Source organism: Acipenser ruthenus, chromosome 14, assembly GCF_902713425.1.
Source record: "Acipenser ruthenus chromosome 14, fAciRut3.2 maternal haplotype, whole genome shotgun sequence".
Classification (NCBI taxonomy): Eukaryota; Metazoa; Chordata; class Actinopteri; order Acipenseriformes; family Acipenseridae; genus Acipenser; species Acipenser ruthenus.
Genome location: NC_081202.1, coordinates 32,434,986 through 32,460,173, shown reverse-complemented (window position 1 = coordinate 32,460,173; position 25,188 = coordinate 32,434,986). Strand labels below are relative to the sequence as shown.

The 25,188-nt window shown below is 39.1% G+C and overlaps 1 protein-coding gene across 2 annotated transcripts in view; it reads right to left on the bottom strand.

Annotated features, from left to right (window-relative positions):
• Positions 1–25,188, bottom strand: part of LOC117420045 (anoctamin-1-like) — an 85,833-nt gene that overhangs the window by 32,632 nt on the left and 28,013 nt on the right. The window contains exons 16-21 of one of the 2 annotated variants that reach the window (XM_058986391.1): positions 23,762–23,845; positions 7,267–7,332; positions 6,686–6,887; positions 5,753–5,864; positions 2,628–2,685; positions 2,436–2,536 (exon numbers count right to left, since the gene is read on the bottom strand). In XM_058986391.1, the coding sequence (XP_058842374.1) occupies positions 2,436–2,536; positions 2,628–2,685; positions 5,753–5,864; positions 6,686–6,887; positions 7,267–7,332; positions 23,762–23,845 (623 nt within the window). The remainder of the gene's footprint in view (positions 1–2,435; positions 2,537–2,627; positions 2,686–5,752; positions 5,865–6,685; positions 6,888–7,266; positions 7,333–23,761; positions 23,846–25,188) is intronic. The other variant, XM_058986392.1, reaches the window with a different exon arrangement.

Genomic DNA, 25,188 nt, shown 5'->3' with positions numbered 1-25,188 from the left:
CCCGCGCCGCAAACAAAAATACAAATAATAATAAATAGGGGCGGGACACTCCGCCACAGCAGCTCATAGTTTTATCTCTGCGTTTATGATTCCCTTAGGGTTGTTTTAACTGCCTTCAGGTTACCAGATTTCCAGAGTGAAAAACTAGGACGTACTTATTTTAGGTTTGATAATCTAGCCTTTGATTGCCTCCAGTTTTACAGTTTTAATAATTTAACAAACTGGGAACACTGGGGAGCTTTTAGAAAAGCATTACTGGCATTGAATTTTCAAAGGACTGCATTTGTTCACTTCACAGCACCATGCATTAGTCATGAGTTAAGTTAAAGCCATTTTACTGCTACATGATTATTTAATGAGTTCTTTGTTTTTATAAGTGGAATTGTCTATTCATGTGCTTTGTAGTTTTTGAAAACAGACTGAAGCAGAGTGTAAATTGTCATGTGTCTCATTGTGGAATATATCTCATTGTGGAATCTATCTTGCCAAGCAGATGCAGAGCTTGATCTAATGAAAGCAATTCTCCAATATCAGCAGTTAAATATAGGATTTATTTTCCTCCCGAACACTATACAGTACAGAACCTCAGAGGTTGTTCATAAGTCTGAAAATGTCCGTAACTCTAAAAATGAGTTTTCAATGGTTTTAATAAATGTGCAAAACCTGCTATCTACACCCTCAAATGCGGCGAATAATACAAGGATACAGCATAGTAATGCAACACTCATCATGTTATGGTTCTAAAGTCTTTAAAACAGTACTATAATTGAAAAAAGCTATATTTAAGTGATTATTGAAATTGTAACTATAGCAAATGACAAAGATTGAAAACGTCCAGGAACTTGTGGATTAACGTAGTGCTTGTTTTTTTATTTTAGTTTAAACAAAATTCATTCGTGCAGCTTGCTCAGTCATTCAGCCTCCTTTGGCTTGAAAAAAAAATCTGTGCTTTGTTTAAAACTGAAATGCTCCTAGTGAAATTGCCTGTACTTGCTTTGAAATCTAATGCACGTCTGTCTGGATGAATTTGTTGGTACAGTATAAGCAAATATTTTTACTATAAGTTTAGCTGCTCTTAGTCTAACTCGCTCTTAAATGTAATTTTACACTATTTTGCTCTTATCTGAATTTGATCTTGTTTGATTTTACTGTAATTTATAACTGCTCTTATCTGTAAAGTGATATTTTGTGTTGTGACATTCTATAATGTGATATTTTGTACTGTGATATTTTGTAAAAACTGTAAGGTCACCCTGGATAAGAGTGTCTGCTAAGAAAGAAAGAAAGAAAGAAAGAAAGAAAGAAAGAAAGAAAGAAAGAAATAATAATAATACAGATCACTCCATAAACATTCATGGAGTGCTGTAGCTCACTGGGCGCCCCTAACCCCCAAACCTGTGCTGTATGACTCTCCCTACACACCACACGGCTGTGCTTTTGAACCTGCGCTGAATGTCTCGCCCAGCACACCACACAGCTATGATTTTTCACTGTGCTGAATGACTCTCCCTGCACACCACACGGCTGTGCTATTGAACCTGTGCTGAATAACTCTCCCTGCACACCACACGGTTGTGCTATTGAACCTGCGCTGAATGACTCTCCCTGCACACCACACGGCTGTGCTATTGAACCTGTGCTGAATGACTCTTCCTGCACACAACACGGCTGTTCTTTTGAACCTGCACTGAATGTCTCGCCTAGCACACCACACGGCTATGCTTTTGAACCTGCACTGAATGACTGTGCTTTTACCAAGTGAGTGTCTCGGGGGACCGTAATATTTTGTTGATGTTTTTTTGCAGCAACTCTTACAACACACCAGTTTAACCTGCCAGCCTAAGCCTAAAATCATATGTGTTTGTGTTGGCATGCAAAAAGCCAAAGCTGGATTTCAGTTGGAAATAATGGGTCTGTGCCCCAAAGACAGTGGTTTATTATGGTGTTCATGATATCTCCAGCTGCTAACTGCTTTTCAGCATAATTTAGACACAGCATTTGAGTTGAAATGTTCTTTGAAAATGAGAATAAACCAATAAGCCGTCTCTAAAAAAACATTGAGAAAAAGCTGTAAACTTGATTTTATTAATCAAAATGGGCTTCACATGTCTGTGAATTACATCGCTTCCCTGTTAATGCCCATGAAGATTGCTTTAAAGCCCCACATGGGGAAATAATACAATCATAAGTCATCAAAATGTGCATTTGTACCACCTGCAGACACCTTCTCTCTGTGTTGGGGCAGGGGGTGGACGACACACCTTTTGTGCACACACAGGCACACACACACACACACAACTACCCTGCCACCATTTCCTCATTCACATGTGGTTTGTGCTTCTTTATCAGTCACAAATGGAGGAAGCGCCTCCCCCAGACTGTGGCCCACGTGAGCTGGAACGCCACTACTGGAAACCTGTGAACCCAGTACTTACGGGATGCCGATTTCAAAGAGATTGTTTTGAATGAGCTGCTTCCCCAGCATAATGATGCTCAGCTGTATGCAGAGCTCCATCAGACAGCCTCCGGGGGCGCACTGCCGACACAAACAAACAAGCAAATCACTACCAGCAGGGGCTTCACTGGGGACGGCAAAACAGGGCGGCTTCACTACTCTCTGCACTTACCTCCTCCAACCGGTAGTTGTCGAAAACATAAACATAGTCCCCAGGCCGGCCAATGAATCTGCAAAGCAAGCCACATGGGATTTCATTTTTAACTGGAGTCTTTCTGTTTGGTTGGTTCATGTCAGTTTTCTTAATACTCTGCGTGCACTGTTTATTTACACTATAGCACGGGCCTCAAAAAAAAATGAGAACGGTCTGTTACTGATTAATGTTTGTTAATACACTAAACCTTGGCTAAGACATTCTGTGTGGTCTGACACAGAAACATGCTGTACTATTCTGTAGATTTGTTTTTTCTTAATTGCAAGCTTATAAATGATGTACAAGGGGTGCCGGTTTTGTACAGTTTGAATAAGCGCTTCAGTGACATTGATATGTCTCCATGGCTGCAAATACAAAATCAGAGCCGTCATCAGTAACACGAGTAAGTTGATTCCTGCAGATGCAAATTGTAATTCTGATGCACAGACAAACATATGCCTCCATATACACCCGGTTTCTTTTACACTCAATTACTTGCCCTGAAGAATACCAAACCAAATTTCTTTGATTAAAATAAATACTTTTCTAGTGAAAAAACTGAAAACGTGACAGTGGCGATGTAGCCTCCTAGCCCAGATGTTAATGGCAGGGACAGAGACTCAGACACAGAAAGCTGCACGGTTAAATGCACTAATACGCCTTTTTAATAAACAAATACATAAAATAAAATGGTACTAACAAAAACACACTTAACAAAACAAAAGGCACAAGAGCCAAAACAAAAGGCTCTACAAAAACTCATGAAACGTAAACACAGGAAAGCACGGAACATGAAACACATACGTCCACCTCTATCACTAACATCAACTCTAATAAATTCTAATTACCACCTGTGAATACCTATTTTATACACCTGTGGCTGGAGTCTAATTAATCACTTAGTCATGTATTAATTTGTCAGCTCCAGCCACATTCACACATGTTTTGACAGGGAGACATTTAACCCCCTCCCTGCCAACCCAATATTTTCCATACACCAACACACACACGTGCACTGACAGGGCTTTCATCCTGCCACACTGCCACAGTGACATACACTGTTGGGGGTGACAGACAGATAGCCTCCATATACTCTCCAGATCGGGGACAAACGCTGTTCACAGCATGTGTATGTTTAATGAATTAGATAAAAAAAAAATAGGCTTGCTTTATGGTATGCTGCAGTCAGAAGCTTTTGGAAAGTGGCTTTGTGGTTGCGGTTTCAGTGGCATGCTCCTTTGTTTTGAACAGGATGTGTTGCCGTTCAGTAATAACAACATGATTTTGCGTGCTGCTGTGCTCCAGGGTCGGGTCATTTCCTGTTTTTCAATTCCAATTCCATTTCCAATTATTTTTTTAAATAAATTTCCAATTCCAATTGGAATTGGTATTTTTGATATATAATAATTGTTGTGATTGCTCAACTGCTTTAATTTGAAGCCCATTTAATTGACTAACAGTGACTTCACTTGAAGTAATTTATTGTCACTGTGAGAAGCTCGTTTTAACAGAATACTGCTAGTTGCAATTTTGACCAATGATGTGTTGGAATTGATTAAAAGGGAGTGGGAATTGGAATTGGAATAGGGAATTGATTTTAAAAAGGAATTGGAATCAAAATTGGAATTGAGAGACATGAATTGACCACAACCCTGACTGTATCAATTATCTTTGACCTGATTCCTTGAAACCCTTTCAGCATTACATAATACACAACAGCTCTAAGAAAGAAAAACTATTTTGAAAACAGTGGGGTTTAGTTTACTGCTATGGAGTTAGTTCCCACAAGTCTCACAACATAAGAAGTTGGAAATAAGTCAACTGTAAAATGGCCTAAAGCACTTCCCAAAACATAACTGGGCACAAAAGCAACAAGTGCCCCACCGGAATAAAGTCCTGCATTGAGAGGATGTTAAGCATGACACACGCAAAAGCTTTTGCAGTCTTCCAAGACGTGACATTTGGGTAATGTTTATCTCTGGATCAACGATTCAAAGCTCAAATAAAACACCTTAAATCATTCTGCATTGCCCTTTATTTTAAAGAAACCTCCAAGTTCAAGTTGAGCCTTTGTCAACATCTTGTCAGACATCCCTCAAAAAGATATTGTTCAGTTTTTACATGATTCCTTTCTTTAATAAAATTGTCAAAAATGTTACACTTGACATCCTGCCTTGAAACAGAAAGAACCAAATGCTTCTATTCTTGTTCCCTCATGGTCAAACCAACCTCGTTAATGGATAATACAACTCCTAGAAACTCCTAGTTGGTTTGAGGGCTAATGTTAACACTTTCACATTCTTTCTTTCTAAAACACAGGAGCTAATTTGCAAGAATCATGGGAAATTTGTCTAATCAGTAGACCCTCAGAGTTACGAACACCGCGGGAATGGAGGTTGTTCGTAAGTCTGAAATCTCTGTAACTCTGAAAATGAGTTTAATGGTTTTAATTAATGTGCACATCTGCTATCTACAGCCTTAATATGGCAAATGCAAGGATACAGCACAGTAATGCAATACTCATATTGTTACGGTTCTAAAGTCTTTGAAACGGTACTAGAAATGGGAAAAGGCTAAAGTTAACTTACCATTGAATTTGCAACTGTAGTAAAAACAGATTTAGATGTCCAGGAAAACAAAGTTACTTGTTTTTTTTTTAATTTTATTTCAAACAAAATGCATTTGTGCAGCTTGCTCAGTCATTCAGCTACCTTTAGCTTGAAAAAATATATAGCTTTGTTTAAAACTAAAATGTTCTGAGTAAAATTGCCCACACTTTCTTTGAAATCTGCCTCGCCTCTGTCTGGATACATCTGTTGGTACAGTAAGTTTGCCTTCTTCATGACCAGCACGTCGCTTATAGGAGTGCCTATCTGTTTGCATTGCACACATTGGTTGAGTGATTGCATGCTTCCGGTTGAAAGTGGGGTGTTCGGTTGTCCGGTCAGTTCGTAACTTTGGTGTTCGTAACTCTGAGGTTCTACTGCACTATTATTGTAAATAATACTATGATTGTGGGACAAATACTGACGTGAATCCAGCACCTTTCACAACCATTGCCATTACTGTAAATCTAATAATAATAATTAGAAATCTAGGCCTACCTTCCCTTGAAAAACGCAACGTAGAAGATTGGTGCGTAAGCGTTCATGAATTTGAGAAGGAATGACTTCACTATCAGTCGCTCCTCGAAGGACTTCTCTGTTTTAGGAATCTCTGTGGAAGAGAAGAATGTTTTGTTTAAGCCGGCTTAAGCCACAGTAGAAACAAACACAGGCAATGAGGTCATGTGTTTGGAAAAATGTAAAAAACAAAGGATCAGTGCTCGATTCTTGTACTGAAGTAAACATCAATTGCAATACTGGAGTGCAAAAAATTATTATATTATATATATATATATATATATATGAAAAATAAACAAGGAAATCATTTTGAATATCTGCAAAATATAATTCATTCAGTGCAATAAGATCTTACTGTCTGTTTATAGAAAAGGGAACTGTTGACCCGGCGAATTGATACATTTGATAAAAATACATTTTAAGTTTAAAATCACAGTTTTCTTTTGAAAAATAAACATAGGAGACATGTAATGTGGTCCAAAGTTTCTTGATTGTGGTGGAAGGATATAGACCTATGAAACATGTGTTTCTCCCCTTCTCAAAGTTATATGCACAACAGGCTACAGGTATTGCTGGAGCAGTACTTTTTAAAACTGTGTTCACATGTGGTCCAGGCCTTTAGTGTGATCTCAGGTAGATTTGGTTAATGTGAAATGCCCAAACAAATTTTTCGGACCGAAATTAAATCAGTCCAATAACTGTTTAGACCCCTCAGTGTCACATGCAACTTCCAATTCTTTGCACAGGTTTCTAATTAATCACAGCTTTGATCCTGACTGTCAGTGGAAATGATAACTTCGCTCAGGAGTGCCGTGCTTGACAAGAACACAGCCTGCCCCTGATAGCAGTGACACTGGCAGTGGAGAAGGAGCTGCAGTGTGATATTTCACTGTAGTCTCTTGATGCTGAACTTACCAATTTGTGTTAGCCACTTGGCCACCGCCCCGTAAATCTCATCCAGTATCAGGATGACCACCAGGTTGATGATGACGGCAGTGGAAGTCACCGTGATTCGGACATTTGCCCTGGTGCTCGGATTGGAGCTCATTGCCATTATGGCAGATGTGGTTATTCTGTAGACGATCACTCCGAAGACAGCTGAGAACGTCAGGCCAAACTGAGGAGAAGCAGACACAGCACAGGCACCTTCCTTAACACATCACCCTTTAAGGTACAAGGGACATGCGGGTTCCACAAATACAAATGAGGAGGTACACGAAACAGGGTTTCAAAATGTACTGACAGGCTGGATTTGGTCAGTTTCCTCCTCGTGATACTTGAGTCCCTCTCAAATGTATTTTAAGAAGAAACCATTTGAATAACAAGCGCTCAATTCCTTGTGTCCCTTCTGGGGTTAAGTACTAAATACTTTGGTGCTTAACAAAATGAGAGTAAGCTATCGCAGCAATATAATTTAATTAATCATATAAATAAGTTCTTAATAAAACAGCCCTTACACAGTGCTTGAAAGTAGCAAAAGGCTGCCGATCACCTACCATGAACAAAATGGAGGAAAGACCGATAAAGTAGCCATGTATCCGGTCTCTCCATGTCAGCTTCTCCTGTTCACCAGGCACCAAGAAAGAAAGAAATACCATTGAAATTACAAACCAATACAAAGTAAGACAGCATGGGTTCAGGAAGACTTTAGAAGAACACAGGTACATGCCAGTCTGCATCTGCTTCTCACTCATTGTTATGTCTGAATTGAAGTACAGACAGCACCAGGGATTCTTACCAAATTGTAGTTACTGTCATTTCTGTCCTAGGTACCAAATTAATTTCCCTTTGAAAAAAAAAAATCAAAACACAAGCTGTATTCATGTAATTTGAAACATTCTATATCTTTATTCCTTGACAGGAACAAAACACAAATTCTTCGGTTTGGCTATGAACTGCTGCTTCCTGTTTTGAGGGCAGTCAAGTAAGACGTGCCCCTAATCAGAGCAGTGAAATTTCACACCGGCTATGACACTCAACATAAAAAATTGAGCTTTGTCATCACTGTGGGCGGGAAGACATCACTTATTTTATACTGAGGCATCATAAAAGCACCTGAAGAGCTATATTTACAGAACTAACAGTTACATTTAAACCTTTGCAGTTAACAAATTACAAAGTAGCCTGTCCTCAGATCAGGACAACGGAACTTAAATGGGCCGACGAAAAGAAAGCCGAGAACCTTCGTCCCCATTGCAGGGTAATTGACAATTAAAACCCCAAAATCAAATACACGTTTAACATCATGTGTTTTTCATACAGGAAAATGTGAGATTTACTAAATGGTAATACATATTAATATTCACTGAAAACATTTTGTTAGCTCTGTTTGATATTTATTAACCCTTTCAGTCTTGAATTATTTTTGTCGAAATTAAGTTAAAAAAATTAACTCCTTTACTGAGTATACATGAGAACAGGACAAAGAAATCTGAGACTGGGACCTGGGAGTCCCATGAGGTTCCAATGTGACAAGATAAGATTGTTGCTGGCTTATTAACAGTCTTTAAAACAGTTCTGTGACGTCACATCTTTTGATTGATTAATTGTACGAATTGTACGAACGGCTGTGAAGAGAAAGGGAGTGCGGGGCAGATATAGTGTTGATTAACGAATCCACAGTTTGTGCTACAAATCCACAGAAAAATTCAACAGAAAAGCAACAACCATTTTATTACGCAACAATCATTTCACACGTTCACAGTCAGCAGATGTCACAGGGAGAGTTTCAGCCACTGTTATTACTGGCTGGAGTTCACTTGGTATCCTTTGGCCTCCATCATCAATGCAGTCCCGAAATCCTCCCCGTATGGTTTTAAAGTCAAAGTTGAACCTGTTGCAAAACCATTCCAAATGATCCTCGCCCTCAGTCCATGGAGAATCTATTGCAGTTGGCCATTTATGTAAATGTCAAGTTGTTTTATTAGGTCATTGAACTCATCCGTCCGTAGAGCTGTAGTTGAGACATGCGACGAGCTCATCGCATACAGCCTAGATCACAGATTGTCAGATAAATTCTGGTAGAACTGGGGAAGGTTCATCCACGTTTGTCCTGAGTGACTTTTGTTCATTGTAATCTGTAGAGACCCCACTTCAATTGCTTCTAAAGCCTCTTTAACATGTTTACCTGGAGTTTCTTTCAATTTCTCAATTGCACTCACCATTCAACTGATCACTTGGTATGCTCTTGACAGTGTCACATCATCTCTGCAAGATCTCAGAAAGGGTCCCAACTTCCCCAACTGCATCAGCAACACCAGCTATATTTAACAAGAAATCCTCGGATGTCATGACTTTAAGTCCGCTGAAAGCTGACCGCTGTTTAGCATCTTGTGAACTTGTGGCAAGTCTGTACAAAGTGTCTGTGGAGAGCAGGAAATGATTCCCACACAGCCTTGACAGTCCCCTTGCTCAAAGCAATCCTACGTACTGAAAAAAACACGACCAATTTTAAATAATTGAATTCCGACCTCGGCAGCGCTTTCCAATAGTTCTTGTTGGTTTTTCAGCGATTGGTGGTAAACATTGTACAATTTTTCCAAAAAAGAAATCAAATGATTGAAGCCTGCAACAGAATCAGTAGGGTCTGAAGTTCTTAATTCAATTCTATGGCAGAGGCAGTGCAACTTTATAAGCCTGGGGTATTTCTTGCTAAGATGTTGTAAAACACCAGATTGTATTCCCAACATGACACTTGCACCATCACTACAAATACCAATCTAGTGTTGTGCAAGAAAAGTCACGGTTGAATGAATCCGTGATGCGACAAACAATCCAGCAATGTATTTTCAATGTGATTCGCATCTGTACCTGGAAGTTGAAGCAGATTGAGAAAAAAAGTAGTGGGTTTTTCACTGTTCAGTGCAGTGCGAATGTATAAAATTAAAACAAATTTACTTGACACTATAGTGGATTCATCTCTATAGACTGAATTTTACAGCTTTCTCTACAATTTGTTTGCATAATTTCTTTTCTGATTTGAACTGCAATGCTGTCGATTATGCATATAGCAGACTTCTCACCATGCAAAATACAGCCTACATTAACACCATTTGCAACTTGAAACTTAATTCTGGAAAGTCTGTGTATAGTCTTTTCATTTTTGCACAGTTATATGCAGTCTGAAATACTTTTGCAGTTGAAGCAAACAACTCTTTGTTGTTCTACAATCACTGTTTCTAATTCCTTCTCGTGATTTTTCAAGAATTTCGGAAGCCTTAATGTGTGCATCAGATGTTTTGTGTCTGTGCATTTCTTTCTGCAAATATGTCAGCTTTTCATACTTTGAATTCCCATGAGAAGTTACAGTTCCCAAACTCCATTCTTCTAAATGCTTACCCCTTTGATCTTGACACCCCCAAGTTGTTCGCATCTCGGCATATGCTGCGTCCGAGACAGCCTTTTGAAGGAAACAGCCATGGGTAGTTGGATGAAAAATGAACCCACTGACTGGAGTCCCAACAGTCAGGAATTAAATCTGGCACCGGCGCCACTGGGCCTGGTTGCCCGTTTTGCAAATTGAAGCACAGGATTGTTGGCTTTTATCGTTTTGTCTTACTATAATCTTACTCACAGGAACAAAAAAAGTTAGTAGGTATCCTACTTCGTTCATAAAATATAAGACGATGGAAAGAATTACGGTTGTTGACGAAGATAAACTGGACTTTTCTATTTCTTATGGGGGGGGGGCTTCAGTTTGTCAAGACTGTCACACAGAAAGTAGCGAGGAAAACTGATGAGGTTTGAAGTTATTTATGGAAAGAAACCCTGGATGAACCAGACATACCATTTAGGGCAGGTATTTTATGCATTGATTGATTTATTTTCTTAATGAAAAATTGCCTCCCCCCCCCCCCCCCCCAAAAAAAAAAAAAGTGAGTGGACAGCGTCCACCCTCGAGTTTAAAGGGGCGTTCACACCGGACGCGGCGCGGCACTAGCAATGGTTTTCAATGAGGGTGGTTACGCGCAGCGGCAGAGGGACGCGGCACCGCGGAGCGACGCTCAAGAGATAAAATATTTTCAACTTTTGCCGCACCGCGTCGTGACGTAACCTACCAACAGCCAATCAGGGAAGAGTAGGAGATGCCTTTGCGAGGAAGAAATAAAAAAATAAAATGGAGGAAAAGCTGTTCGCTTTAATTTCAGATTTCCCGGCATTGTATAATACAACAATTAATAGTTACAGAGATATTAATACAAAAGATGTAGAATGGTGGTCTGTGGGTGTACAAATCGGATTACCGAGTGAATATTAAATATACATAATTACGTAAATGAGGTAATATACATTTTTTGTGCTAAACTCCACATTGAAAATAATTATGCACCTGCTACTATAATGTAAGCATTTTTTTTTTTTTTTTTGATAAATTAACTGCAGACAAACTTTTAAAAGATAAAGCCTATGGATGACAATGATGTATTGACACGGAATGACCCATAAGTAAAAATGTAAAAGATGGGATAGTAAACTTAAAAAGACCCGCTGTATTTGTATATATTAAAAGCAACTGGGGGGGTCGGCTCTTTCGGAGTGATTGTGGTGCTACATAACGTAAGCATTTTTTTTTTTTTTTGGATAAATTAACTGCAGAAGACTTTTTAAAAGATAAAGCAAAACGTTTTATTTGGTGTACATTTATTATATTTTAACAGTTTTTGACAAAATTATTACAAAAAGGGGGGGGGGGTTGTGGTGGTGTGGGGGTTAGAATTAGGTTTCATAAAAAAAAAAAAATATTTATAATGTTTCGCTCCTCAGTTTTGTCTTTTGTCAGTGTCTTCAGTTCTGTCAAGAGTTTTAGTTTCCCGTTGGCATTTACTGTTTGTTGCTCGGTAACCAAAAGCCACTGTACCTGCAGCCTTGACATAACGTCGGACCGCCCACTGACTTTACCCTGCCGCGTTTGGTGTGAACAGTACTGCAGCGTGGCGCGTCCGGTGTGAACGCCCCTTAACCCTGTTCCTGTGCTAAGCAAGCAAAACTATTAAACAAAACAAGAAAAGACTCATTGTGTTTGTATTTAGCAAATTAGTTTTCACAAAACATAATAATAATACTGAGAATCCTATAGTATACTTTGGCAGGGGACCCAGACAATGTAAAGCAATGAACAATCAAAGCCAATTTAAACCCAGTGTACAGTACCTCTCTTTGCAGTCAGTGCCTTGCTGTGAGTTTATCTCTCCTCCCCTTATCTCCACCACTGCCTCCCTGCCCATCTCTCAGCACTGGCTAAACCAAAATCTCTGTGCAGAGCAGAGTGTCAAAGACCATGCATGTCAAAAAGCTCTAATACATGCTTCTGTCGTCTGTTTTATACTCAAATAAATAAAATGTTGCTTTTAAATTGCTAAAGTTGACATGACTGAATGATTGAAGACTTTTTCAGTCATTACATGTATAAAAAGGACTTCACTTTATAGTCCAGAGAGAGAGGTATGTTACTTTAGCAATCAATGCAGCCAAATAGCAAACAGCCTGGATTTTAAACAGTGTTTTGGTGCCACCTACCAGCAACACTGCAATATTAAAAACATTTTCATGATTCTGCGACTTCCCATTAAAGACTCAATGAAAGCAAAGTCGCATTACACATTTCTATTGTGTTTTAAGGGTTACAGCCTAGAGACCATTCCTATTTCTTCATGCTAATTATCACGACTGTGTTAAAAGCCAACATTCTCTGACGCTCAAGTGGTTAAAGCGCTATTAAATCAAAAACTCACACCCGACCATCCCGTTAAAGCTTTTTACAGGCTCAATTATTTTAGCACAGTAAAAGCTGTCTGCCTCTATCAATCAGAGTACAAGACGCTTTCAAGACAACTACTGTAGAGACCCCAGAAATAGGGGAGAAGCGTTTCGATTTAATATGAAAGTTGTGAATTAACCTGTATGGAGGGGATCATTAGCCATGTGGAAATACATGTTTTATACAGTATAAGGGAATGGCTATGTGAAAGGAAACAAATGTTCCAGCTATTTGTGAATTGTATAAGGAGGTTACATTCATAGGGAAAAGGAGGACAGGCATACAATACATGAATGTACTGTCATATTAACATTATAATGGAAACAGCAATATACTTTTTTTTTAAGGAAAAATAAAACACAGTCCTTTAACGCATTTGCTGTCAATATTTTTGGCGCCATTTTAATTTTTTTAAACACGACTCCCACAGACACCCAAGAAGGCACCGGAACTCCTTTGTATGAAATGTAACCTCTGGCTAATTAGAATTATTTATTTATCTCTCATCGCTGCTTAGCTGCTGTGTCCTGACAAAACCCAGTTTATTGAATTATTTAGCATTCTCTTAGACCACTGGATCCAATTCAAGACCCAAGGGAACAAATTAATTGACTATGTTAAAGATACATTAGAGGGATGTCAAAAAAATGAATATATTAAAAAAAAAAACACACGCAAGATCAAAATGCAAAAAAAAAAAAATGCTAAACAGTGTCTAAACACATTTCAGTAATATTTCAGGAAGAGAAAGAATTGGGAAATTAAAGAAGTGCTAAAATCAGTAAAATTTTACAATAAGTGTCTCAAATTATTGTGCATTTACAGACAGTACTTATTTTTGCACAATATATGCAAGTACACAATTGTATCAGAGAAGGATTAGGGATATATCTTGCAAAATTATGTACACATTAAGTACATTGTAACTATGCATAATAACATTGTAATGATGTGTAAGTACACATGTATTTAGTGTAACCACTATGTACATACAAAGTAATTAGAGACACTCAATGTAAAGTGTTTTAAATCCATTTTCTTAGATCTTTTAAGCAACAGCTTTCCCCCTTGTATTGTGCTCAGAACCTCTTAGCTCCCTGCTTCTTCTTTCACCAGTTAAGCAGGATGTATCCACTGGAATGATTTAGAACAACACTATGTGATGAGCAAGCAGCAATCTAGAGCGTTGTCTTTGAAATAGTTGCATATTCCAAATTAAAAAAAGTACTGCATACTTGCTACATTTGTGCTTATGTTTCATCTGGGACCTATACCGAGAATGAAATTGAAAAACGTATAATACAACTTATAATACAACCACTTTTTATAACTGTGGCAGAGCAGAGCTCTGCCCTTAGAAATACTAGCAGGGAAGGGGTTAAATTCTCGTCCCTGCCCAGATTGATTGCGTCAGGTGGGAGCAATCAACCCATTAATCATTCAATTAAGGACCCAGCCCCCTGGTATAAAAGGAGGCCTCAGCCTCTCATTAAGGAGGAGAGTTCTAGAAGGAGAAGCAAGAGTGTTTTTGTGTGTGCTGTGGTTTTTGAATCCAGTGAAGGCAACGCCCAGCCTGGAAACCTTTATTTTTATAAGTTTTGTTTTTTGCTTTGTGTTTATTTTATGTTTAAAACCTTTTTGTTTGGCCCTTGTGCCGGTTTATTTTGTATTTTTGTTTATTAAAAGCTTTATTTTTGAACTTTATACTGTCTCTGAGTCTCAAACCTCGGTCAAACTTGTCACAATAACGTTTTAGAATAATTTAAGTTTGGGGGTAACAAGTACAATGTTATCACCAGGGGCAGGTTTTTCATAACGTTTAAATCTGGATAACAGGGATCCAGATTTTGTAATCCTATATTTTGTGATCCTGGCTGTACTGGGAGTGTTCCTGCGTGCTATCAGATGTGACATTGTGTGCATCACACAACACATCATCTCAACACTAACAAATCTGAACTTCTTCTAGTAGAAAACTCAACTCAAGAATTTCAATACTGCTGCCTTGATCCTTGGAAACTGTCTGCTGCTGCCTTCCCCCACTGTACAAAGACTTGGTGTACTTCTGGAGAGCAGGGTTGGGGTCATTTCATGTTTTTCCATTCCAATTTCAATTCCCTTTTAACAATCCAAACACATAATTGATCAAAAATGCAATTAGCAATATTCTGTTAAAATGAGCAACACATTACTTCAATTGAATTCACTGTTAGTCAATTAAGTTGGCTTCAAATGAAAACAGTTGAACAATCACAATAACTATTATGTTTTTAAAATATGAATTCCAATTCCATCGAAGGAATTGGAATTATAATTGTAAATTGATTATAAAAAGGAATTGGAAATGGAATTGGAATTGAAAAACAGGAATTGACCCCCAACCCTGCTGGATAGTAACCTCTCCCTTGATGCCCAAATCTCCTCTGTCGTCAAATCCTCCTTCTACCACCTCCGAAACATCTCAAAGGTCCGTCCCTACCATTTCCTCCCGGATGCAGAGATACTCTGTCATGCATTCATCTCTTCTCGACTCGACTACTGCAACTCTCTCTGCGGTAGTCTTCCGTCACGTGCCATAAACCGATTGCAGCTGGTTCAAAATGCCGCTGCTAGGATCCTTACCAGATGTAAAAAACATGATCACATTACCCCCTGTCTTGCCCAGCTGCACTGGCTACCTGTAAAGTTCAGGATTACTCCTGCTTGCCTACAAGGCCCTTAGCTCCAACCTGCTGACCCACTATGTCTTTGCATGCAAGCTGAGGTCCTCTGACTCAGGCTTGCTTGTTATACCCAAGCAAAAGTGCTCCACACTCGGAGAGCTCTCTGTCGCTAGCTTCAAATAAACTCTCAAGACCCACTTGTTCTCTCTTGTTTTCAATGCTCTTTAAGCTTGATATATGTTGTTAGCTGTTGTCTAAATTGCTATTTCAGGTTTTTCACTCCATCTCATTTGTATGATTCTGTATGACACGCGCATCCACAGTGTTTAGAATTCACATCCTAGCCTTTTATTTAATGTATGTAATGTATTTGCATTGTTTCTTACTGTTTGCATTTAATGTTCTATGCCATTTATTTCAGTGTATTTAATGTATTATGCATTGTTCCTCACTATCTTGTAAAGCGCTTTGTGATGGTGGTCCAATATGAAAGGCGCTATATAAAATAAATATTGATTAATTGATTGGCTGCAAAGCATGTAAGGGAAGCAGCTGGTTGGTTACGGACTTGAAATAAGGTCCTGAAGGGGTGGGAGACAATTTCACTCTCCAAGTGGAAAGTACAATGAATCGATGCTGGACAGCACACTGCCAAAGAATGACCCAACAAAAAATGACTTTGTAAGCATTCCACTAGTGGGCAAAACCTAAGGAATTATTCTGTTTAAGCATTGGTATGCAGGCATGGAAATGAGACTCCCATTTCATAGCAGTTTGATCCATTCCTGGTTTCACTATGAGTTGAATATGACATACCTGTTACTTGTCCACTGGCTGACCAAGAAGCATGTAGTAAAACCTGGAATGGGTGAAACCGCTATGTCAGCGGTGGCCTTTCCACTCCTGGCCTTTGTTCCAACCCTGTTCTAAATTGTTTAATTAAACCAATTACACCTCTATCCAGAGTGGCATGGCCCTCCAGGACTGTGATTGGACACCCCTGTGCTATGAGTCTTATTTTCAACCCAGTACTGTATGTGACACATTGATTTAGCAACAAGTCAGAGTATCTGTTGGAATAGCAGCAGGTAACCTTAGTGACATACAATAATCTGTTAGATAACAACAAGAATTATAACTCATGATCCTCCACTACAATCGGGTTGTCCCAAAGCGCTTCCTGTTTTGGTTTATAGTACGCCTTTGTTTCAAAAGCTGTTCCTGTTTCTGTTAAAATGATTACAGAAGAGCCATGTGCAACTGATGAGCACCCCATCTGACATGTTCTTGAATCCCTCTTCCACGCCACTGATCCTTATCCCAGAAGACATTATTCAGCCCAATCATGCAACTCACCCAGGCTGCATCACGCCACACTGACCACCCACACACAGGAAACCAGCATGCAACAACCTCCGCAAAAAGCAATTACTGTCACTGGAATTAGTGCAGGTCACTGGAATTCTGCAGGATTATTAGAATGTTGCTCTCATAGCTTATATTTTGTTTTATTACGATACTGACTAACACTTTGGCTGCTGCAGTTTTTCCTGTAGTTGGGAAATGGGGATGGGCATAGCCCTTTCCACCTCAATTGGAAACACTGTCCTTTTTCTAACTGAAATTCAAGTGCTATGAACTTGAGTTGTCGGTTACAGTTTACGATAATGTTCATTTCGAGGAGTACCCTGTAACGCCCAAGCATTTTTGAAATGAGAAAAGCTACTTCAGCTACTTTTAAAATGCCTCTAAGTGCAACAGAAGCATTTTTTTTATAACCAAAACACCACGAGGGAAACAATTCAACAATATGAAGGTTTAATACACTTGCATTGGATTCAAACTGATAAGCAGAAAGAACGCAACTGAGCACAACACAACATGACAGCAGTGCGAAAGATTGTTATTCTGCATGTAAACCGGAGCAGTGAGGGAATTATTTAAATTCTCATCTAGGAACCTTGAGGTTTGGTAGAGTTGGCACTGAACCAACTGTGTCCTCCTTACCCATATTCACTTGGTTAACATTGAAAAGTACCTGCGGCTAGATATAAGAATCAGCAGGGGGTCAGACTTAGTAAGCGGATAGCTCTTCTCTCCAGCACGTGTTTGGGGGGGGGGGGGGGTGGGAGGTGGCGGGTCTGTTCGTTATATAGTGTGATGCAGTTGCTAGAATTTTCGTTTTATTCAAGCGTTAACGACCGATAGGGAGCTCCTTCTCAAATGCAATATTTGAAAGAATATGTACAGTGCCTTGCGAAAGTATTCGGCCCCCTTGAACTTTGCGACCTTTTGCCACATTTCAGGCTTCAAACATAAAGATATGAAACTGTAATTTTTTGTGAAGAATCAACAACAAGTGGGACACAATCATGAAGTGGAACGAAATTTATTGGATATTTCAAACTTTTTTAACAAATAAAAAACTGAAAAATTGGGCGTGCAAAATTATTCAGCCCCCTTAAGTTAATACTTTGTAGCGCCACCTTTTGCTGCGATTACAGCTGTAAGTCGCTTGGGGTATGTCTCTATCAGTTTTGCACATCGAGAGACTGAAATTTTTGCCCATTCCTCCTTGCAAAACAGCTCGAGCTCAGTGAGGTTGGATGGAGAGCATTTGTGAACAGCAGTTTTCAGTTCTTTCCACAGATTCTCGATTGGATTCAGGTCTGGACTTTGACTTGGCCATTCTAACACCTGGATATGTTTATTTGTGAACCATTCCATTGTAGATTTTGCTTTATGTTTTGGATCATTGTCTTGTTGGAAGACAAATCTCCGTCCCAGTCTCAGGTCTTTTGCAGACTCCATCAGGTTTTCTTCCAGAATGGTCCTGTATTTGGCTCCATCCATCTTCCCATCAATTTTAACCATCTTCCCTGTCCCTGCTGAAGAAAAGCAGGCCCAAATCATGATGCTGCCACCACCATGTTTGACAGTGGGGATGGTGTGTTCAGGGTGATGAGCTGTGTTGCTTTTACGCCAAACATAACGTTTTGCATTGTTGCTAAAAAGTTCGATTTTGGTTTCTTCTGACCAGAGCACCTTCTTCCACATGTTTGGTGTGTCTCCCAGGTGGCTTGTGGCAAACTGTAAACGACACTTTTTATGGATATCTTTAAGAAATGGCTTTCTTCTTGCCACTCTTCCATAAAGGCCAGATTTGTGCAGTATACGACTGATTGTTGTCCTATGGACAGAGTCTCCCACCTCAGCTGTAGATCTCTGCAGTTCATCCAGAGTGATCATGGGCCTCTTGGCTGCATCTCTGATCAGTCTTCTCCTTGTATGAGCTGAAAGTTTAGAGGGACGGCCAGGTCTTGGTAGATTTGCAGTGGTCTGATACTCCTTCCATTTCAATATTATCGCTTGCACAGTGCTCCTTGGGATGTTTAAAGCTTGGGAAATCTTTTTGTATCCAAATCTGGCTTTAAACTTCTCCACAACAGTATCTCGGACCTGCCTGGTGTGTTCCTTGTTCTTCATGATGCTCTCTGCGCTTTAAACGGACCTCTGAGACTATCACAGTGCAGGTGCATTTATACGGAGACTTGATTACACACAGGTGGATTCTATTTATCATCATTAGTCATTTAGGTCAACATTGGATCATTCAGAGATCCTCACTGAACTTCTGGAGAGAGTTTGCTGCACTGAAAGTAAAGGGGCTGAATAATTTTGCACGCCCAATTTTTCAGTTTTTTATTTGTTAAAAAAGTTTGAAATATCCAATAAATTTCGTTCCACTTCATGATTGTGTCCCACTTGTTGTTGATTCTTCACAAAAAATTACAGTTTCATATCTTTATGTTTGAAGCCTGAAATGTGGCAAAAGGTCGCAAAGTTCAAGGGGGCCGAATACTTTCGCAAGGCACTGTATTTACTATGCATGTATTTCAGTACTCATCAAAAATAAATAGTTACCGTATCAGGAAAGGAAGCGAAGGAAGAAAATTGTATTGCATTGTGGCAAAGCTTGCCCTTCCCAATCCCCTGTCAGTTTTAACCGTGGGATGGGAATAATCTGTACGCTGCTTTTTGTAGCTCTCCATCTCTTATGCTATACATCTGTCTGGTGACGAATGCCTGTTTCATACGAAAGCAGTATTTATTAAAACGTATTAACAGATCTCCAGGAACTGGGTTGGATTGTGGCTTGCTTCTTTAAAATCAGACACTCACAGTGAGGCATTTGAATCTCTGCGACAACCAGCGATGCTGGACAGCACACTGCCAAAGAATGACCCAACAAAAAATGACTTTGTAAGCATTCCACTAGTGAGTATTTAAAAGTGTGTCTAAAATGATTATGTGTGTGTGTGTGGCATTGCCAGCTATATATACAAAGACCCTTTGTATGTGGTATATATCATATGGTATACTGCTACCATGGCATCTATGTTGCCTGTCATAAATATAGGACATCTGGTAGATCAGCTGAAGTGTCTTTATAGAAGTAAGAGCCAGTGCCATCTACTGTAGTAATCTTTCACTTTGGATTTTGTGTCCTATTGTTTTGCTGGCAATACACTGCTTTGCACAAGAGGGTGCTGGTGCTTACTAATATGAAGACACGTTGGTTGATCTAGCCTATGTGTGTCTATGGCAGGCAACTAGTACAGAAGAGCACGAACTCATAGATAAAATGACACACTAAAAAACACAAGCACATAAAAAATATGACTCATTGCAATATGGTTTGCATTGCAATAAGGACCTCTTAGAATGACTCAAACACCATCACAACAGAAAGGGACAGAACTTTTGCTACTGACAAATTATGGGGAAAGCCTTTTTATAAGCATGTTAAAATACTTAAATTTACCACAGTGAACATATTTATAAGGATTAATAAAGAAACTATAGTTTATCAATGCTGATAGGAAACAAAAAAGCATTAAAATAACAACGCCCTTCCATCTTTCAAACAGCCCACAAACGCACAGCCAGTCAGACCCACACAAGAGAAAATCTCGAGGCAAAGCCCCATGCTGCACTGCAACATCTGTCAAACATCACTCTAGCAGCGCGTAATACCCAGATAAAGAAGATACAATCCGTGCTGGACCAGCAGAGCCCAAATTATCTGATTCAAATGCACAGCGAGCAGAGTGGGGAAGCCCCAATTAAATCACATGCTGCTACTTCAAAAGGTGTTAAATGTGCAGTTTACAGACAATAATAACCCAATACAGTTTCCAGACTTTCCACACTAGGGATTTTTCTCGTTTGACTCCCCACAGCAGCTCAGGAAAACTAAAGATCAGTGACTGTACTCCGAACGGTCAGCCCTGCAGGTGTCCACTTTCAGCCCAGTCACCTAGCCTTGACTGATGAGGCGACTGGGAACACTAGAGCTAATGCAGGGAAGGAAATAAGACTCCCATTGCATAGCACTTTAATCCATTCTTAGTTTTACTATGAGTTTAATAATAAGACACACCTGCGCTTATTACCTATACACTGGCTTATCAAGCTGGAATGGGTGAAACTGCTATGCAATAGGAGTCTTACTTCCATCCTTGTAATCCTTACTTCGCACAGCCAGGACATAAACTCTCCCATGACACCACACTGGCGGGTGAGCCACTTGCAGACCCCAATTATTTCTTTTTAATATTAGGAGCACCCTGTGTATCGCACACTAACCTTTCTCAAGTTGCATCTTACAATGCACACTTTTATAGCACCCAATCAGATGCATTGTAGTGTGCTATATCGTGCCTCTGTACTGCGCCAGTACCCAGAGCGGTACTTATTTACAGGGGTAACTGTCTTTCTGTACAAATTCTGTTAAACAAGTCCCCTAAAGAACCAGCAGGTGGTGCCGTTCTCTTTAGGACAGCAGATTGTGTTTCAAATATGCTCCCTAGTAGCACTGCATTACTTTCAGTAATAACATTACTAAACTATTACTAAAGTATTCCTAAAATAACACCTAGTAATACAAAACAAAAGCCGCAATGGATTGCAATTGCATTTAGTGGTGAATTGGTGGCAATCGCTTAAAACCTAAATGAAACATGAAAACCAGATAAGCAGGCATCCTCTTAAAATGTGCATTTATTGCCTGATAATAGCGTGACCTGGAACAGTAAACGTGCCAGTGTGGAGCTCAGAATATGACCCAAATGATGATCCCCTTTTCCAGATCTGACAATAAGCCCTGCTTATAAACAGAGGATGGGATGCTCAAGATGTATAAGCAGCTGCTGGTGATTGCAGAGGAGGACTGTGAGCTCCTGTGCCAGTTAAACAGGATTGCTTTCTAAGTCCCCTGCAGCTAATCAGAGCCTGGGATCCTGGTGTGGGGTACAGCAGTGTGCACATGTATTAGAACATCTCAAGATGTATATTAACCAACCTGCATGAAAACCTCAGGGTGTGAGTGTTTCAATTTTCGGTCAGTAATCAGTGATATAGAAACATTTGTGTGAAAATGTTAGACCACTTAGTGCTTTAAACAACTTCTAAAAAGTCTCCTGCATTTTACCATGTGTGGCCATGTGTTCCTTTTCTCTTACTTTTTTAATTAATGGCATGTGTGTCCTATTAAAGTCATAATATATTTTACAATTTTCAAAGATATTCAGTTACAGTGGTTTGAAGTCATATGCACATTAAATCAAGACTGCAGAAGAAATGGGATGTTCTAATAAATTTTCACTACTATGCCATTCTAATGGTACCCCCTGACTCTGTGTTACTACTAGACAGGCAAATACAAAACTACTAGACTGGAAATACAAAATAATTACAAAATAATTAGTATTATAAATGATCTAGATCAGTGTTTCCCAACCCTGGTCCTGGGAACCCCCTGTGTCTTTTGGTTTTCATTCCTACTGAGCTTTCAATTAATTTAGACCCTTAATTGAACTGATAATTTGCTTAGACATTTTTATTTGTTCTCAGCTCTTAAACAGTTGCAGATTTCAAGTTAGCTATAACATTTTATAAGTAACTTGAACGCTGCAACTGCTAGAGCTGAAAACAATTAAAAGTCTAATTAAGCAAATTATCAGTTCAATCAAGGTTCTAGTTAAGTAATTGAGAGTTCATAACAGCACCTAAAACCACCCTATCTGCACTCAAATCTGCCTCAATTCCCTTTCCAGAACAAAAGAACACGAAGGCTTTGAACCCAATCAGTGAAACAGAAACACTTTTCAGACCAAAAAGAAAAAAGAAAAAACAACAAAAAACAGCAAACTAAAATAAAAATGAAAATAAAATATACAACCAAGCCTAAACTAAAAAAAAACTTAACTGAATCATTCTAACTGTCTGAAGCCCAGAAACTGGCTAATTTGTTTGGGTTTAAGCCCATGACACCCATTTCAAACAGGTGCTAGTGGCTGTAGCCTGAATGTTTGGGATCAAGACCATTTTATGTCTGTGTAATGAAAGGGATCAGCTTCATCAAGGGCTGTATTAACCTCAAGTGCACTTCAAATCGCTTTTCATAAGGAGATTATGCAGCGTGGTAGAGGGGTATACTGAGCCTATAGAGGAAGGCTTCCAGACACAAAGTCTTCACGATCGCCTTGATCTCTTAGTAGATCCACCTGGTCATAAAACTACATTTTAGTCTCTCTTTAGTCTCTAAATGAGCTTCTTCTGTATGATTCCATGTTTTAGTTTCACTGGCTCATATGTCACTGTCACTGCATTGTACGGGTGGAAAGTTGGGTCTGATAATGGAATCATTTGGCTGTTTATGTTTCAGCCAGAACACTCTACCAGGAAAGAAAATACTGTACATCCAAAATGTCAAGAAAACAAATGTAAAATGAAATGTGAAAATAAATGTAAAACATGATGAACTATTACAATTTATCCCACAACAACGAAATAAAAAATAATACTGTGCAGATATACAGTCGCCTACACACACGCTCTGCATCCCATAATAGTACTGCTCACGGCTGATAAACTGCAATTTGATTGGTAAAACATAAGAGTTACAGTAGCATGTTGCTATGTACATTTCAGAAGGGATGTTTGCTGGTTCCCAGGGTCTGTATGATCTTCAGCTACTAACCACTACGCAGATGCCAGCACACACCAATACAGGTAGCATCAGCTTTCTTACAGAATATTTAGACTTTTATTATACAAGACATTGTTAAAACATATTTATGAAGGGCTTGTCCTACAGACCACTCAGTACGTTGGAAGCACCTGTCCATCAAAATTTCTAACTGTCCTGGACAAACGGACAAGCCTTAAAACCAAGCCACGTCAATGTTAAGTGTGGTTCTGTTTACCAGGGCTGTGTTTGAGAATTGTTTGAGAATTGTTTCTGTATGTGTCAGTGTGCGTGTGTGTGTGTGTGTGTGTGTGCGTGTGCGTGTGCGTGTGCGCGTAATAAAAGGCTGTGTTTTTTTTCACAGTTATCACAGATTTCACGATTTCCATGAAATGTACACATTGCTGTGAAACATGTAGTGAAAATTCCCATTTCTGAAAGAATAGTGTAAATATTTTGTATCACTTAAATTACATTTCTCTATAATTTGTCGGTTTACAGTATCACACCCCAGTCAAAATAAGTTACCAGTTTGTTACCAAGTTTTCTTCTCCCATGTTAGACAGGACCTTCTCTCTCCATTTGTTTTTGCCAGAATCCCTATTCTCTTTCTCTTTCGTGGCCTGCAACATAGAAAAATGAACATTTAGTAACAGAGGACACTGTTTGCATTGCAAGTGGATTGCTATAGTGCTTTCATTAAATAAAACAGCAGACCATCTTTGTGCTTTAATAGGAGGCTGTGTGGTCCAGTGGTTAAAGAAAAGGGATTATAACCTGGAGGTTCCCGGTTCAAATCCCAGTTTACTCAATGACTCAGTGTGTGACCCTGAGCAAGTCACTTAACCTCCTTGTGCTCCGTCTTTTGGATGAGGCATTGTTGTAAGTGACTCTGCAGCTGATGCACAGTTCACACACCCTAGTCTCTAAGTCGCCTTGGATAAAGGCGCCTCCTAAATAAACTAATAATAATAATAATAATAATAATAATAATAATAAATAATAGCAACAAATGTGTTATTCCTACATCCCTTAGGGGACAAACATGTTGTGGGAGGGGAGGTTAATAGAAATATAGATTAAAGACCAATTGGTCGCACACTCAAAATCAGGACAAGATTTACTATAGTCTTCTAAAAAACTTTTTTTTAGTTAAAACATGTTTTTTACTAAACCGAGCAAACAAACAAAAATGTAGCAGAACTGTGCGTTTCGAAGACCTGTTGTGTCTAAACACGTAGTTGTACTACCTCTTTGTTTGTTTTCTCGGTTTAAAGGAACACTCAAGTCAACTAACAATTTGGTTAATAACATTTTTAAACTATTCTTCACCTTATAAAAAGATTTCAAGTTGTATTCAATTTTATACATAATCTTCATCTGTTTCAAATCATTCAACAGGTTTCATTAGGCCAATTGTTAATTTAATTGAGTGTTCAATAAATAAATTGAGTTGGGAAAAAAATAACAGCACACCCAGAACCAGGATTGAGAGCCACTAATCTAAGGCATATTAGGCTGTTTCAGAGAACTTTTGAATCCTCAGCAACCCACTGACCTGCCCAGTGGTGGTGACTACCTGTGTTGTCTGAAGTGAACCCACCTACTGTACCAGTTAAGCAGTGTGTGCTGGAAAGCCTTGTCAGAACATGGGTGAAGTAAGAGCGCTGTGGTGGTCTTACTTGACAATTTCCCACCTTTTCTGGCTTTGTCAGCTCTTACTGTCACTTAAAACTTAGTTTTTTGTATATAATATATAAAATACTGCAGTGCACAAAATCGAAGGCATATGAAAGAAAAGGTTTTTAAAAAATGTACACAAAAGATATAAAAGATTAAAAAATCTTATTTTCAGGAGGTTTCGGGCAAAAGCCCTTCTTCAGCTGTTTAAAAAGAAACAGTCATTACCTGTAGATAATCAAACTTAACCTAACACACACACATACAGTACAGTTTAGGCAGGTGT